Source organism: Microtus oregoni, unplaced genomic scaffold (assembly GCF_018167655.1).
Source record: "Microtus oregoni isolate MIOR12 unplaced genomic scaffold, Mior012 000006F_ref0000085, whole genome shotgun sequence".
Classification (NCBI taxonomy): Eukaryota; Metazoa; Chordata; class Mammalia; order Rodentia; family Cricetidae; genus Microtus; species Microtus oregoni.
In genome coordinates this window covers 43,379,492-43,391,549 of record NW_024543065.1, presented here as the reverse complement: position 1 = coordinate 43,391,549, position 12,058 = coordinate 43,379,492, and the positions used below count along the sequence as shown (strand labels likewise).

Below are 12,058 nucleotides of genomic sequence, written 5' to 3'. Positions count from 1 at the left end.
CCCTCCTCCCCTCCTCACATCTGCTTCCTCTACTGCCTTGCTGCCCCACATCATCTCTTCCCTATCCCTCTTTCTGCCCTCCCTTCTCTTTCCTTCCCTCTCTTATTTCTTTCCCTCCTTCCTGGACTCTGCGGGTCCCTGGCTGCCGCTCACCACCCCTTCCCACACATCTTCCTCAACTCCCCCTCCGCCTTCTGCCTTCACACCTTCCTTCTCTGTCAAGTGCTCCCTTCGTTATAACTTCTGCAAGCCCCTCCTCCATCCCTGACGACCTTTCTTTTCTCCCGTTTCACTCCCTTCTCATTGCTCTCTTTGCCCTCCCCTTCCACCCCTGCAGTTCAGCTCCGAGATCCGCAGCCTGGCGTCCCGGTGCACACCATGCGGGCCCTGCTGCTGCTCGGGAGCATCGCGCTGCTGGCCTCCGCCGCGGGTCCAGCCAGGGCGCGCCCATCCAACGATACGAGCGCAGTGGCCCCGGGCCCGCTGCCTGCGCTCCTCGCGCACCTGCGGCGCCTAACCGGGGCTCTGTCGGGCGGCGGGAGCCCGGCGGGCACCGGCGCTAACGCCACCAAGACCAGCCCCACGGGTGGCGCGGGTGCAGCGGCACGGGCGCCCCCTCCGGCCGAGCTCTGCCACGGCTACTACGATGTCATGGGCCAGTACGACGCCACCTTCAACTGCAGCACCGGCTCTTACCGCTTCTGCTGCGGCACCTGCCACTACCGCTTTTGCTGCGAGCACCGCCACATGCGCCTGGCGCAGGCCTCTTGCTCCAACTATGACACGCCACGCTGGGCCACCACGCCTCCGCCTCTAGCCGGAGGCGCCGGGGGCGCTGGGGGTGCGGGCGGGGGCCCGGGACCGGGCCAGGCAGGGTGGCTGGAAGGGGGTCGGGCCGGGGGCGCTGGGGGTCGTGGGGGCGAGGGCCCCGGGGGCAGCACAGCCTACGTAGTGTGCGGAGTCATCAGCTTCGCCCTGGCGGTGGGCGTCGGTGCCAAAGTGGCCTTCAGCAAGGCGTCGCGTGCGCCCAGAGCGCACCGGGAGATCAACGTGCCCAGGTAGGTATGCGGAGGGGCTGGAGGGACAGGAGGGAGCACGCAGCCAGGGCACTGGGAGGCCAAGCAATCTGATGTAGGCGGTGCCTTAATGCTGGGAGGTGAAGCTGGGCATCGAGAGACCCTGCAACCTGACTGGGGGGGGGGGGTGTGTGGCCTGGGCGATAGGGGTGGCTCCTGGGGGCGGGGCCTGCGCTGTGGGAGGTGGAAGCTTTAAGGTGTGGCTACACGGATGGATGGGGTCTAAGTTAGTGGTGGGAAATAACTGGGGCCTGGCTATAGAGAAGAATTGGGATGGGAGAGTTCATTCATTCAACCAATATTTCCTTAAAAAAAAAAAAACTTTCTGTGGAGCAGTAGCTGGGGATACAGAATGGGACAAAAGCCCTGCCCTCCTGAATAAACCTGTGACCCAAGCCCAAGCATTCTGCTTGTGATCTATGTGATGTGGGGGTCTCTGTGCCTAGGGTTCCTCGCATAGACAGTAGGGCTAAGAACAGACCTCCGTTTGTTCGGATTCTAAAGAATAACTGAGCTGATTCATATAGAGTCCTAGCTGAGTAAGTGTTCATAAAATATTTGTGGTAGACCCAGAAAGCCTATATGCCACGTAACTCTAGACGTTGACAACCGCTATGGGGGAACAAAACCAATGTACAATGTAAAGAGTTAAGAGAAGGAGTGTTGGTTTCAGGGAGAGGTTTGTTTAGTTGAAGATTGGAAAGAGTCTGAGCAGGACCCTGAAGGAATTAGAGATAAGAGTCAAGCAGCTACTGTGTGAGGTTGTTCCAGGCAGAGGGCACAGACACATTCCAGAGGTGTCCTGGGTGCACGTGGTGTCTGAGGCGGAGCAGAAAGGGGCTGCTTTTCTTCTGTGTGCTATGAAGAGCCACTAGAGGTGGACAGAGACCATTGCAATACCTAGACATCCTGTGTGAGGGCCGACCGTGATTTCCGGGTGGGAGAGGCGCTGAGCAGTGAACTGATGGCGATGTATTGTGGAGGTCTACTTTGGAGGACTGGAAAGGGGAAAGGTTCCAAAAGGTTTGAGGTCCGCCTAAGTGAAAGAGTAGGGCATCTTTTATTGCAAACAGGAAGGCCACCCTAGAAACAGTAATAAGGTTCATGGTGGGGCAAGACAACATGGGAACATGTACGTGGATGGACCACAGAAAGAGTTCTAGGAGGAATATGTCAGTCAGGAAGTGTGGCTGAGAAAGGTGGACCTTAGAAGGCTTAGCCAGATGGTGGTGGCTCACGCCTTTAATCCCAGCACTCAGGAGGCAGAGGCAGGCAGGTCTCTGTGAGTTTGAGGCCAGCCTGGTCTACAAGAGCTAGTTCCAGGACAGGCTCCAAAGCTACAGAGAAACCTTGTCTCGAAAAACCAAAAAAAAAAAAAAAAGTGCCTAGTCAAAAATGGACCACATCTCTGCCCTGCAGACTCCCTACAGAAGAGAATAGGGAGGGGGAATGAAGCCTGGGCTTCTCCATCTCCCTCCCACCCCAGTCCCCGACTACCCATCCATCCATCCACCATTTTCAGAGCTCTGGTGGACATTCTGAGGCATCAAGCAGGACCTACAACCCGCCCAGACCGGGCCCGAAGCAGCTCTCTGACCCCAGGGCTAGGAGGCCCAGAAAGCATGCCTCCCAGGACACCCAAGAACCTTTACAACACTATGAAGCCCTCCAACCTCGGTGAGTGCAAGTGACAGAAGCAATCTCATCTCTGGTCACGCCCTCAGCCCTGTGGTTCTGCCCTTCTTCCCCACGTGCCACCCCTCTCCCGCTTGGTTCCCTGGCCCCACTCTGGTCTCCATCCATAAGCCTTGGCCCTCTCGTTTCTCCCTTCACCGCCCATTCTACTCATCCTAAGAGAAATCCCAGGGGCCATAGTGGACAAGAAAAATTCCAGTCTTGTTTGAAGCAGGAAAATGGGGGAGGGCGGTGAGAGGGTGGTGGGGCGGGCTTTTCCCAGAGAGAAGAGTAACTTTAGCTGCAGGAACTCCGGGTGGCTGGAGCAGAACTTATGGGGCTCTCAGGCCTGAGACCGCAGACATCATGGCTTCTTTGGTGTCAGGCTGAGCTCAGGTACCCTGCTCTGAAATCAGTGGGAAATCACTGAGGTGTTTCAAGCAGGAAACAAAGAAGTAAGAAGTCAGTTGTAATCTCAGAACTCTCAGTGAGGGCTGAGACAGAAGGATCAAGAGGTGGAGAGCAGCCTGGATTAAATAGCAGGAACCTATCCCAGAAAACCAAGGGGTAGGAATGCAGCTCAGGGGTAGAATGGACCAGTGAGGAGCTGGAAGTGGGACCCATGGGTAGACCACTTGCTTAGCACCCAAAAGGAAGGGATTTGGGGATGTAGTTCAGTGATAGAGTGTTTACTTAGCACGCAATCTGGCTCCCATCTCCAGCCTGGAAAAACATAAAATGGAAGTCAGGTTTGGTGGTTCATGCTTTTGATCTCAGCACTCAGGTGTCAGAAGAAGGTGAATCTCTGTGAGGTCAAGACCACTCAGGGTTACACAGTGAAACCTTAAAAAAAAAAAAAGATGATACCAGGCGGTGGTGGCACACACCTTTAATGTCAGTGCTTGGGAAGCAGAGGCAGGCAGATCTCTGTGAGGTCGAGGCCAGAGTAGTCTACAGAGTGAGTTCCAGGACAGGCTCTGAAATTACAGAGAAACCTTGTCTTGAAAAGAGGAAAAGAAAAAAAGAAATAAAGAAAAAGAAAATAAAGATGAGGTAAAAGAACTATGTTCTGGAATCTGCAACCTATGTTAAGGGAAGAAATGAGATGAACGAGGCTCTGGAGGCTGGGGTTACAGCCCATGCAGTGATAGAAGAGGGTCTGGGCCCGGTCAGGGGTGCAAGGAGGAGATAGGTTTTTCGAGACAGGGTTTCTCTGGGTAACCTTGGCTGTCCTGGAACTCACTCTGTAGACAAAGCTGGCTTCAAACTCACAGAGATTTGCCTGCTTCTGCCTCTGGGGTGCTGGAATTAAATGGGATTAAAGGCGTGAGCTATCACCACCTGGCTGAACTTGAACTTCTGATCCTCCTTCCTACGTCTTTCAAATGTTAGGATTACAGGATTACAGCATCAGGTTTAATTTTTTTTCCTAATATAAGGTATCACACTGTACCGCAGGCTGTCGGGAGCTTCTGTAGCCTGGGCCGACCCTGAATTCATGGCAGTTCTTCCGTCTCAGCCTCCTATGTACTGGGGCTGCAGTCATGAGCCACTTTGTGAAGGCTCGAGCTAGATCTTGAGGGAGGTTTCACTCTTCAGGCAAAGAGGGGAAGGAAGAGATTCGAAGCCTTGAGACCAGTATTACAGAATGTGCAACAGCCCTGTGGCAAGCCTCGGGCACCGCCCACATGGTCCACTTTTCCTGTTGGGGGGATGGTGAACCACAGAAGGCATCTGAGTGCCCGAGGGATAGCCGCTACGGGGCTTCCCACCTCAAACTAGCACTTCTGATGATTCAGAGAGAGGGTGTCTGTCAAGGCACAGATGCGGAGTCAGGAGCGGCCACCAGGTCTGAGTGGTTAGAGACCAAGAGGTAATACGGAGACCAACAGAGTTCTGGCCTGGGTATCGGGGTGAAAAAGAGGGACATCTCATCCTCAGCCATAATCCTGAGCCCCCATTCTCTGTTTCCTCTATTGGACCGATAGAATAAGTCAACCTGTGGGGCTCTAATGAGGGGGTGGGAGCGGCATGGAACTGGGAGCCAGAAGTGACACACTTCCGGGCAAGTGACAATTGGGATGGCGATGGCAGTGACGTCACCTCCCTTCTCGGTCCCTCAGATAACCTGCACTACAACGTCAACAGTCCCAAGCACCGCGCTGCCACACTGGGTACGCAGAGGGCCGAGGCGCCCTGGGAGTCGGGGTCCTTCAAACCCTCATTGTGGGCAGCCCCAGCCTGGTGCTGGGTGGAGCCCCAGTAAGACCCCCGTGAGCCGATGCTCACGTGGGGCTGGCCACCAAGGCAGCTGCAGTGTCCTCGAGAGGACACCGGAAGTGGTGATCTCCTTCCCGTCAAGTTTTGGGAAGATGCGTGGAATGCATCCCCAGCTGGGGCCAGGATTCAGTGGGTGCTGACAAATGCCAGCGGTCCCCAACCTGGAATGTGATTTCATCCTCAACCACAACCCTGTCCACTGTGGTGGGAAACGAGGGGCTCCTAAAGGTTGGAGCTCTCGCAGGCTAGAACCCCAGATCTCTCACCTCCCAAGCCCCAGACCTCTGAAGGAGGAAGGCTGGAGCCTTTAATCTTGGGTCCGAGGGAGAATGGTTAGAGCATGGACCCCTGGGTCTGAGAAAGGCGGGCTGGGGTCTGAAATCCTAGGTCTAAGGGAGAAGGGTTGGATTCCTTCCTCAGACTCTTGAGTCTGCGCGGGGCAGGGGTGGCGGGATCTCCTGGGTCTAAAGGAGGAGGGCAAAGAGCTACTGGACCCTGGGTCTCAGGGAGGAGGGGTAAGACCTGGATTCCTATATCAGAGGGAGGGATGGAATCTGGCCTTTGGGCTTGAGGGAGGAGGACTGGGGTCTGGACTCCCGGGCCTGGGGGAGGAGGGTTGGTCTCTGGACTCTTGGTTCTGAGGGAGGGTTTGGCTTTGGGAACCTGGGTCTGAGGGAAGAGGGCTGGGCGCTGGGTCCCTGGGTCTGAGGGAAGGAGGGTGAGGCTCTGGAACCTGGCTCTGAGGAAGAAGGGCTGCACTAACCTGGTCTTCCCCCGCCACAGACTGGCGAGCCATGCCACCACCCAGCCCCTCCCTGCACTACTCCACGCTGTCCTGCTCTCGATCCTTCCACAACCTCTCGCATCTTCCCCCATCCTATGAGGCTGCTGTGAAATCAGAACTGAATCGCTACTCCTCTCTCAAGAGATTGGGTGAGTTTGAGGAAGGGGAACTTAGCCTATGGTGGGGGTGGGGTGGGAAGGTGTGTTGAGTTCCAAGGACAGCAGTGGGGTGGTGGGGAGCTCAAAAAGTTCCAACCTTCCTACCTAGTTTTTTCCTAGTTTTACCTGAAATATTTTGGGTTGGGTTTTTGTTTATTTGTATTTAATTTATTGTTCTGAGACTGAGTCTTCGCCTTGTAACCCACTTTGTCCTGGAACACACTGTGTAGCACAGGCTGACCTCAAACCCAGCTTCCCTAGAGTTGGGATTGCAGATATGAACCACCATGCCCCGCTTAGCTTGCTGACTCTTGTTGCTCAGACATTAAGGCCTCCTGGGTGCCGTGACTGGAGAGATGGTTCAGAGGTTAAGAGCATTGGCTGCTCTTCCAGAGGTCCTGAGTTCAATTTCCAGCAACCATCACAGCCATCTCTAATGAGATCTGGTGCCCTCTTCTGGCCTGCAGGCATACATGCAGGCAGAACCTCCTGGGTGGAGTGCGATACGGTTGAGGAAGGATGCTCTGGGTTGTCATGGGATCTGTCTTTTCTTCTCCTCCAGCTGAGAAAGATCTAGATGAAGCCTACCTGAAGCGCAGACATCTAGAGATGCCCCGTGGAACCCTGCCTTTGCATGCACTGCGGCGGCCTGGTACTGGAGGTGGCTACCGCATGGATGGCTGGGGTGGTCCTGAGGAGCTGGGCCTGGCACCGGCACCCAACCCCCGGAGAGTTATGTCCCAGGAGCATCTGCTGGGTGATGGCCGAGCTTCCCGCTATGAGTTCACATTGCCTCGAGCGCGGCTGGTGTCTCAGGAACACCTGCTGCTGTCCTCACCAGAGGCCCTCCGCCAGAGTCGAGAGCACCTGCTGTCACCACCACGAAGTCCTGCACTGCCTCCAGACCCCACCACCCGGGCCAGCCTGGCTGCGTCACACTCCAACCTGCTGCTGGGGCCTGGGGGGCCTCCCACACCACTGCATGGGTTGCCTCCATCAGGCCTGCATGCCCACCATCACCACGCCCTTCATGGCTCTCCTCAGCCAGCCTGGATGTCCGATGCAGGTGGGGGTGGGGGCACACTGGCCCGCCGGCCACCCTTCCAGCGCCAGGGAACCCTGGAGCAGCTTCAGTTCATTCCTGGGCACCACCTGCCACAGCACCTGCGCACTGCCAGCAAGAATGAAGTGACTGTCTGAGGCCAGGGTAGAGCGCTGGGGGCTGCGGCTTCTGAGGCCCCCTCCTCCCAGCCCAGATCTCCATCACAGGCTTATCATACACACCAAGGGTCTGAGACCAGATGGGCCCTTGGATCGGAGACCACGCCTCGTTTTGGGATGTCACAGTAGATGAGATCTCTCCTCCTACTTTGTCACTGTTTGAACCAAGGCCTCCTTCCCATGATGTCATCGCAGAGGAAGAGGCCTGTACATGAGGTCATCGCTAGCAAATATGTCTGTGTTCTATGACGTCATTGCAGGAACTAAACCTTCCTATGAGGTCACCACAGAGGAAGAGGCCTGCCCGTGAGGTCATCACTAGAGGCTGTCCATTTTGCATGACATCACCAGAGACTCCTTCCCTGTGATGTCACCACAGACAATGCCTTGTCCCATCCCATCATCCCTAGAAACAAAGATTTCTTCTGTGATGTCACTGCAGAGACAAGTCTCCCGCTTCTTGAGACTTCTTGATATCATCCTGAGCACCAAGGCCTCTTGAAACTGTCCAGATGTTTCTCTGCTGTGGAGAAGATGCCTCTGCCCCACAATGCCATGACTACAGACTAAGCCATTTTCCTGGGACACACTGCAGGGGACCGTGCCCTGTCATGTGTCCTCACTAAAGATTAGGCCTCCTTCCCACAGTGCTGTCACAGGATTTTGCCTCCCTCCTGTGATGCCATCACCAGAATAGGTGCCTTGCCCGATGGCGCCATCACAGGGACCGTGCCTCTTCAAGCGATGTCATTACCAGTAATGACCACCTGTCCCAGGGACCTCTCCAGGAGGAGGCCCTGATGTGGTGTGACCACCAGTTACCACCTGCTTGGAAATGACACCCGGGGACACCTCTGTTGTTGTGCTGGGTTGTGATAAAGTTGGGCGTGTCCAGCCCAAGATCATTTTGGGAAGATGCCAGAGAAAGCAGCTTTTCCTGAGATGTACTATGAGGGTGTCGGCACTGGGGATGCCAAGACAGTGACCTGTCTGTAGGAGGCTGGCGATGATGCCCTCCATCGCCTGGACATCATCATAAAGGATTTCCTTCTGAGACAGTCCCCACTCTCAATGGCCACCAGTAGTGATTGTCATCAGAGTCCTTGTCTTGCTTCCCTATAACTTAGCTCCATGGCTTCTTCCCATGACCCCAAGGACATGGCCAACAGGATGTCTACCAGCGCCTCTAAAGGGAGGTTGGGCCTGTGCAGTGAGTCCTTGGGGATGGCACCCATGGATGAGCTTCAGCTCCAAGGAGGCCACTTTGATCCATGAGGCTTCTAAATCCTGGGACTCATAGGTGGGCCAAAGGCTGGCATTACTTCTTTCTGCCATATCTAAAGACATCAGCTCTGTCAACAGAGCCCCCATCTCCTATTGGAGGGAGAGGGTTGGAGTGTGTGTGCTGCTGACCTTGCCAATGATACCATCAATGCTACCCAGTGTACTCATTTCATGATGGCATAGCAGTTGGGATCCAGTATTAATCATGTCATTTCCCAGGATTCCATAAGACTCACCTCAACTAGCACATCATCATATACCAGGAATTGTCACCACTAATGATGTCACCACTGTCTCCCAACATTCCTCTCAACCAAGATGTCACCACCTCCCAGGATCCACATAACATGCCATCATCACCATCTCCTATGAGCCGCCACAGCATGTTCTCATCACCTCCCAGAATCCATCACAATATGCTCACCTCATCATCTCCCAGGAGCCATCAGAACCATGCTGTCCCCATCATCTCCCAGCATTCACTACAGCCATAGATCCCCATCATCTCCCAGCATTCACTACAGCCATACGGTCCCCATCATCTCCCAGCATTCACTACAGCCATGCGGTCCCCATCATCTCCCAGCATTCACTACAGCCATATGGTCCCCATCATCTCCCAGGAGCCATCAGAACCATGCTGTCCCCATCATCTCCCAGCATTCACTACAGCCATGCGGTCCCCATCATCTCCCAGCATTCACTACAGCCATGCGGTCCCCATCATCTCCCAGCATTCACTACAGCCATATGGTCCCCATCATCTCCCAGGAGCCATCAGAACCATGCTGTCCCCATCATCTCCCAGCATTCACTACAGCCATGCGGTCCCCATCATCTCCCAGCATTCACTACAGCCATGCGGTCCCCATCATCTCCCAGCATTCACTACAGCCATATGGTCCCCATCATCTCCCAGGAGCCATCAGAACCATGCTGTCCCCATCATCTCCCAGCATTCACTACAGCCATGCGGTCCCCATCATCTCCCAGCATTCACTACAGCCATGCGGTCCCCATCATCTCCCAGCATTCACTACAGCCATACAGTCCCCATCATCTCCCAGCATTCACTACAGCCATGCGGTCCCCATCATCTCCCAGCATTCACTACAGCCATATGGTCCCCATCATCTCCCAGGAGCCATCAGAACCATGCTGTCCCCATCATCTCCCAGCACTCACTACAGCCATAGGTCCCCATCATCTCCCAGGAGCCATCAGAACCATGCTGTCCCCATCATCTCCCAGCACTCACTACAGCCATAGGTCCCCATCATCCCCCAGCATTCACTACAGCCATACGGTCCCCATCATCTCCCAGGAGCCATCAGAACCATGCTGTCCTCATCTCTCAGGAGCCACTACAACCATGATGTTCTTGTCTCCCTAGTTGTGCCATGACCAATGATGTCCTTATCTTCCAAAATCCATTATGCCTCGTGGTGGCACTCTCCAAGAGGACTTGTTAGGACGGATAGTGCCGATGTTTCTCATCATCACAGTGTTGCCATCTCCCACAATCTACTTCCACCACGTCTCATGTCTCAGACACCAGAGCTATGATGTCACCACTTCATAAGATCCACGGCAACTGTGGTGTCCTTGGATTCATGCAGCCATGCATCGCCACATCCCGGATCCATCTGAGTGTCACAGTCATAATCCACAGGAATCCACGAGAGCCATGGTGTCACCACCTCCAGGCCCCACTCCAAACGTGTCCTGTCATGACTCATCAGGAGTCACTGTAACCATGGTGCATCACCTCCAATCAGCCATAATTGCCAATGGTGTCTTCATCTCCCAGGACCCACTCGAACCCCAGTGTCTCCGTGACCTAGGGTCCCTGAGACCCAGTGATATCATTATCCTTGGGGCCTCCCATAACCATGGTGTCATCACCTCCTGGATCCATGACAACAAATAATGCCATCATTTCCCAAGTTCACTTCAGTCATGGTGTCGCTGCCTCCCAGAATCCACGTTAAAACTGTGTCCTCATCTTCCAGGACCCATGGCACTTGTGTGCCATCTGCCAGGATCCACCATCTTAGGGTCCTCTGGGGTCTCATGGCATTTACAGTTCCTCCCTTCAGGGGAACCAGCACAACAGGCCATTTCCCATTCCTTCCGCAGGACTAGGGTGGAGCCAGCTATCTCCTTCAGATAGTGTCCCCCTCCCCCACTCTGGCCCTTCTTGATTATGTCACTGCCTCGCTCCTATCAGAATACATACCTGGGTCCAGCCTCCTTCACCCACTGGTGAGTGCATCCAAACTCTTCCTTGTGTCACCATTGTCCCTCACCCAGCCATCAGATCGGTGACAGGGTCAACCCAGTGACTTCACAGCAGTAGCAGAGGTGGGGCTTCCCAGCCCTTGGGCGGCATCACTGCCCTACCCCACTCAAACCCTGTTAATTGGACCCCACCACCAGATCAGAACTCACTAGCTCGGGCCAAACTCTCTTTAGAATCTTGGTCTGTGGGAAGATGCCACAGCTGGCAAACCACCAGTTTGGCCAGTTCCCGGGGTGGGGATACCTGAGAGCATTGGCCACTGCTACCTTCACCTGCAAAGGCCAAGAAGGGTGCTCCTTCACCCCTTCCCGTAACACACCAGGGAGTCCCTAACACCCAGTGCACAATTTGACCCTCCACACAGTTCTCTGTACATATAGCCATGCTTCAGGGGGGCGGCCATTCCCCACTCTTAAAGGGCTACATGTCCCCCTCCCAGCCCCCAAGGCGAGGAGGGGGCTCTTCTCCCTCCTCTAGGCCGCCCTCTCCCTCTTATACCCTCTTACCCCACCAAATATTGGCCTCTGTGCTCATCCTATCTCGCCAAGAGCCTGGATGGGATAGATGGTGCCAGGGTCTCACCATCGAGGAAGGTAGGATGTCACCACCAATCCTCCTAAACTCCAGCGCCAGGTTTTCAGTCTCCCGGCTAATAGAAGTTCCGTGGGCTCCCCTTCCATTCTAGGGCCTCCCTTCAAGCGCGCTTAACACTCCCACTGAACACACAGCTTTCTTCAGCCCCCAGCATCGCAGGGGTGCGGGAGCTTTCGGCTTTTGTTTGCCCCCTTCTCTCAGTCTCTCTCTCCATCCTTCCTAACTTGGATTCCTTCCTGGGATCTGCCTTCCCCGCCCCCCAGCCTCTAACCCTCCATTCACCCTCCTGACCCAGGAGCCTTGACCTCTTATCTCAATAAAGCCATAGTGGGGAGAGGTCTCACCCCCCCCACCCCACTAGCACCACGATGCTTCCAGAGCTGGGACCTGGCCTTCTGAGTCTTCCCCACTGTTCCCCAGTAAACACACAAACACACATGAACGGGGCATGCACAGCCGTGCAGGAAAGCAGCTTCCCCTTCTGACTGGGGCTTGCAGAGGGGATGTCAGATTGAAGTGCTCCACCGGAGGACCCTCCACACCTCTGAATCCCAGCCTCTCTCCCGTCCCCTACTCTTCCTTCCTGTGCTGAACCCACCTTCGACTTCCTGGTGAGGACAGCGAGAAGAGCTGGCGCTCAGTGGGGGGTGGTTTTTGTTTTGGAATAAACAGCTGTTTTTCCTGA

General features: G+C 55.1%; 1 protein-coding gene across 3 annotated transcripts in view; it reads left to right on the top strand.

Moving 5' to 3' along the window:
- Shisa7 (shisa family member 7) overlaps positions 1-12,058 on the top strand; it is a 19,836-nt gene extending 7,778 nt beyond the window's left edge. For 2 of the 3 annotated variants that reach the window (XM_041653509.1, XM_041653512.1), the window contains exons 2-6: positions 338-1,058; positions 2,599-2,753; positions 4,874-4,924; positions 5,814-5,963; positions 6,535-12,058. In XM_041653509.1, coding sequence (XP_041509443.1) covers positions 338-1,058; positions 2,599-2,753; positions 4,874-4,924; positions 5,814-5,963; positions 6,535-7,172 — 1,715 coding nt within the window. In that variant the 3' untranslated portion in view covers positions 7,173-12,058. The remainder of the gene's footprint in view (positions 1-337; positions 1,059-2,598; positions 2,754-4,873; positions 4,925-5,813; positions 5,964-6,534) is intronic. The other variant, XM_041653510.1, reaches the window with a different exon arrangement.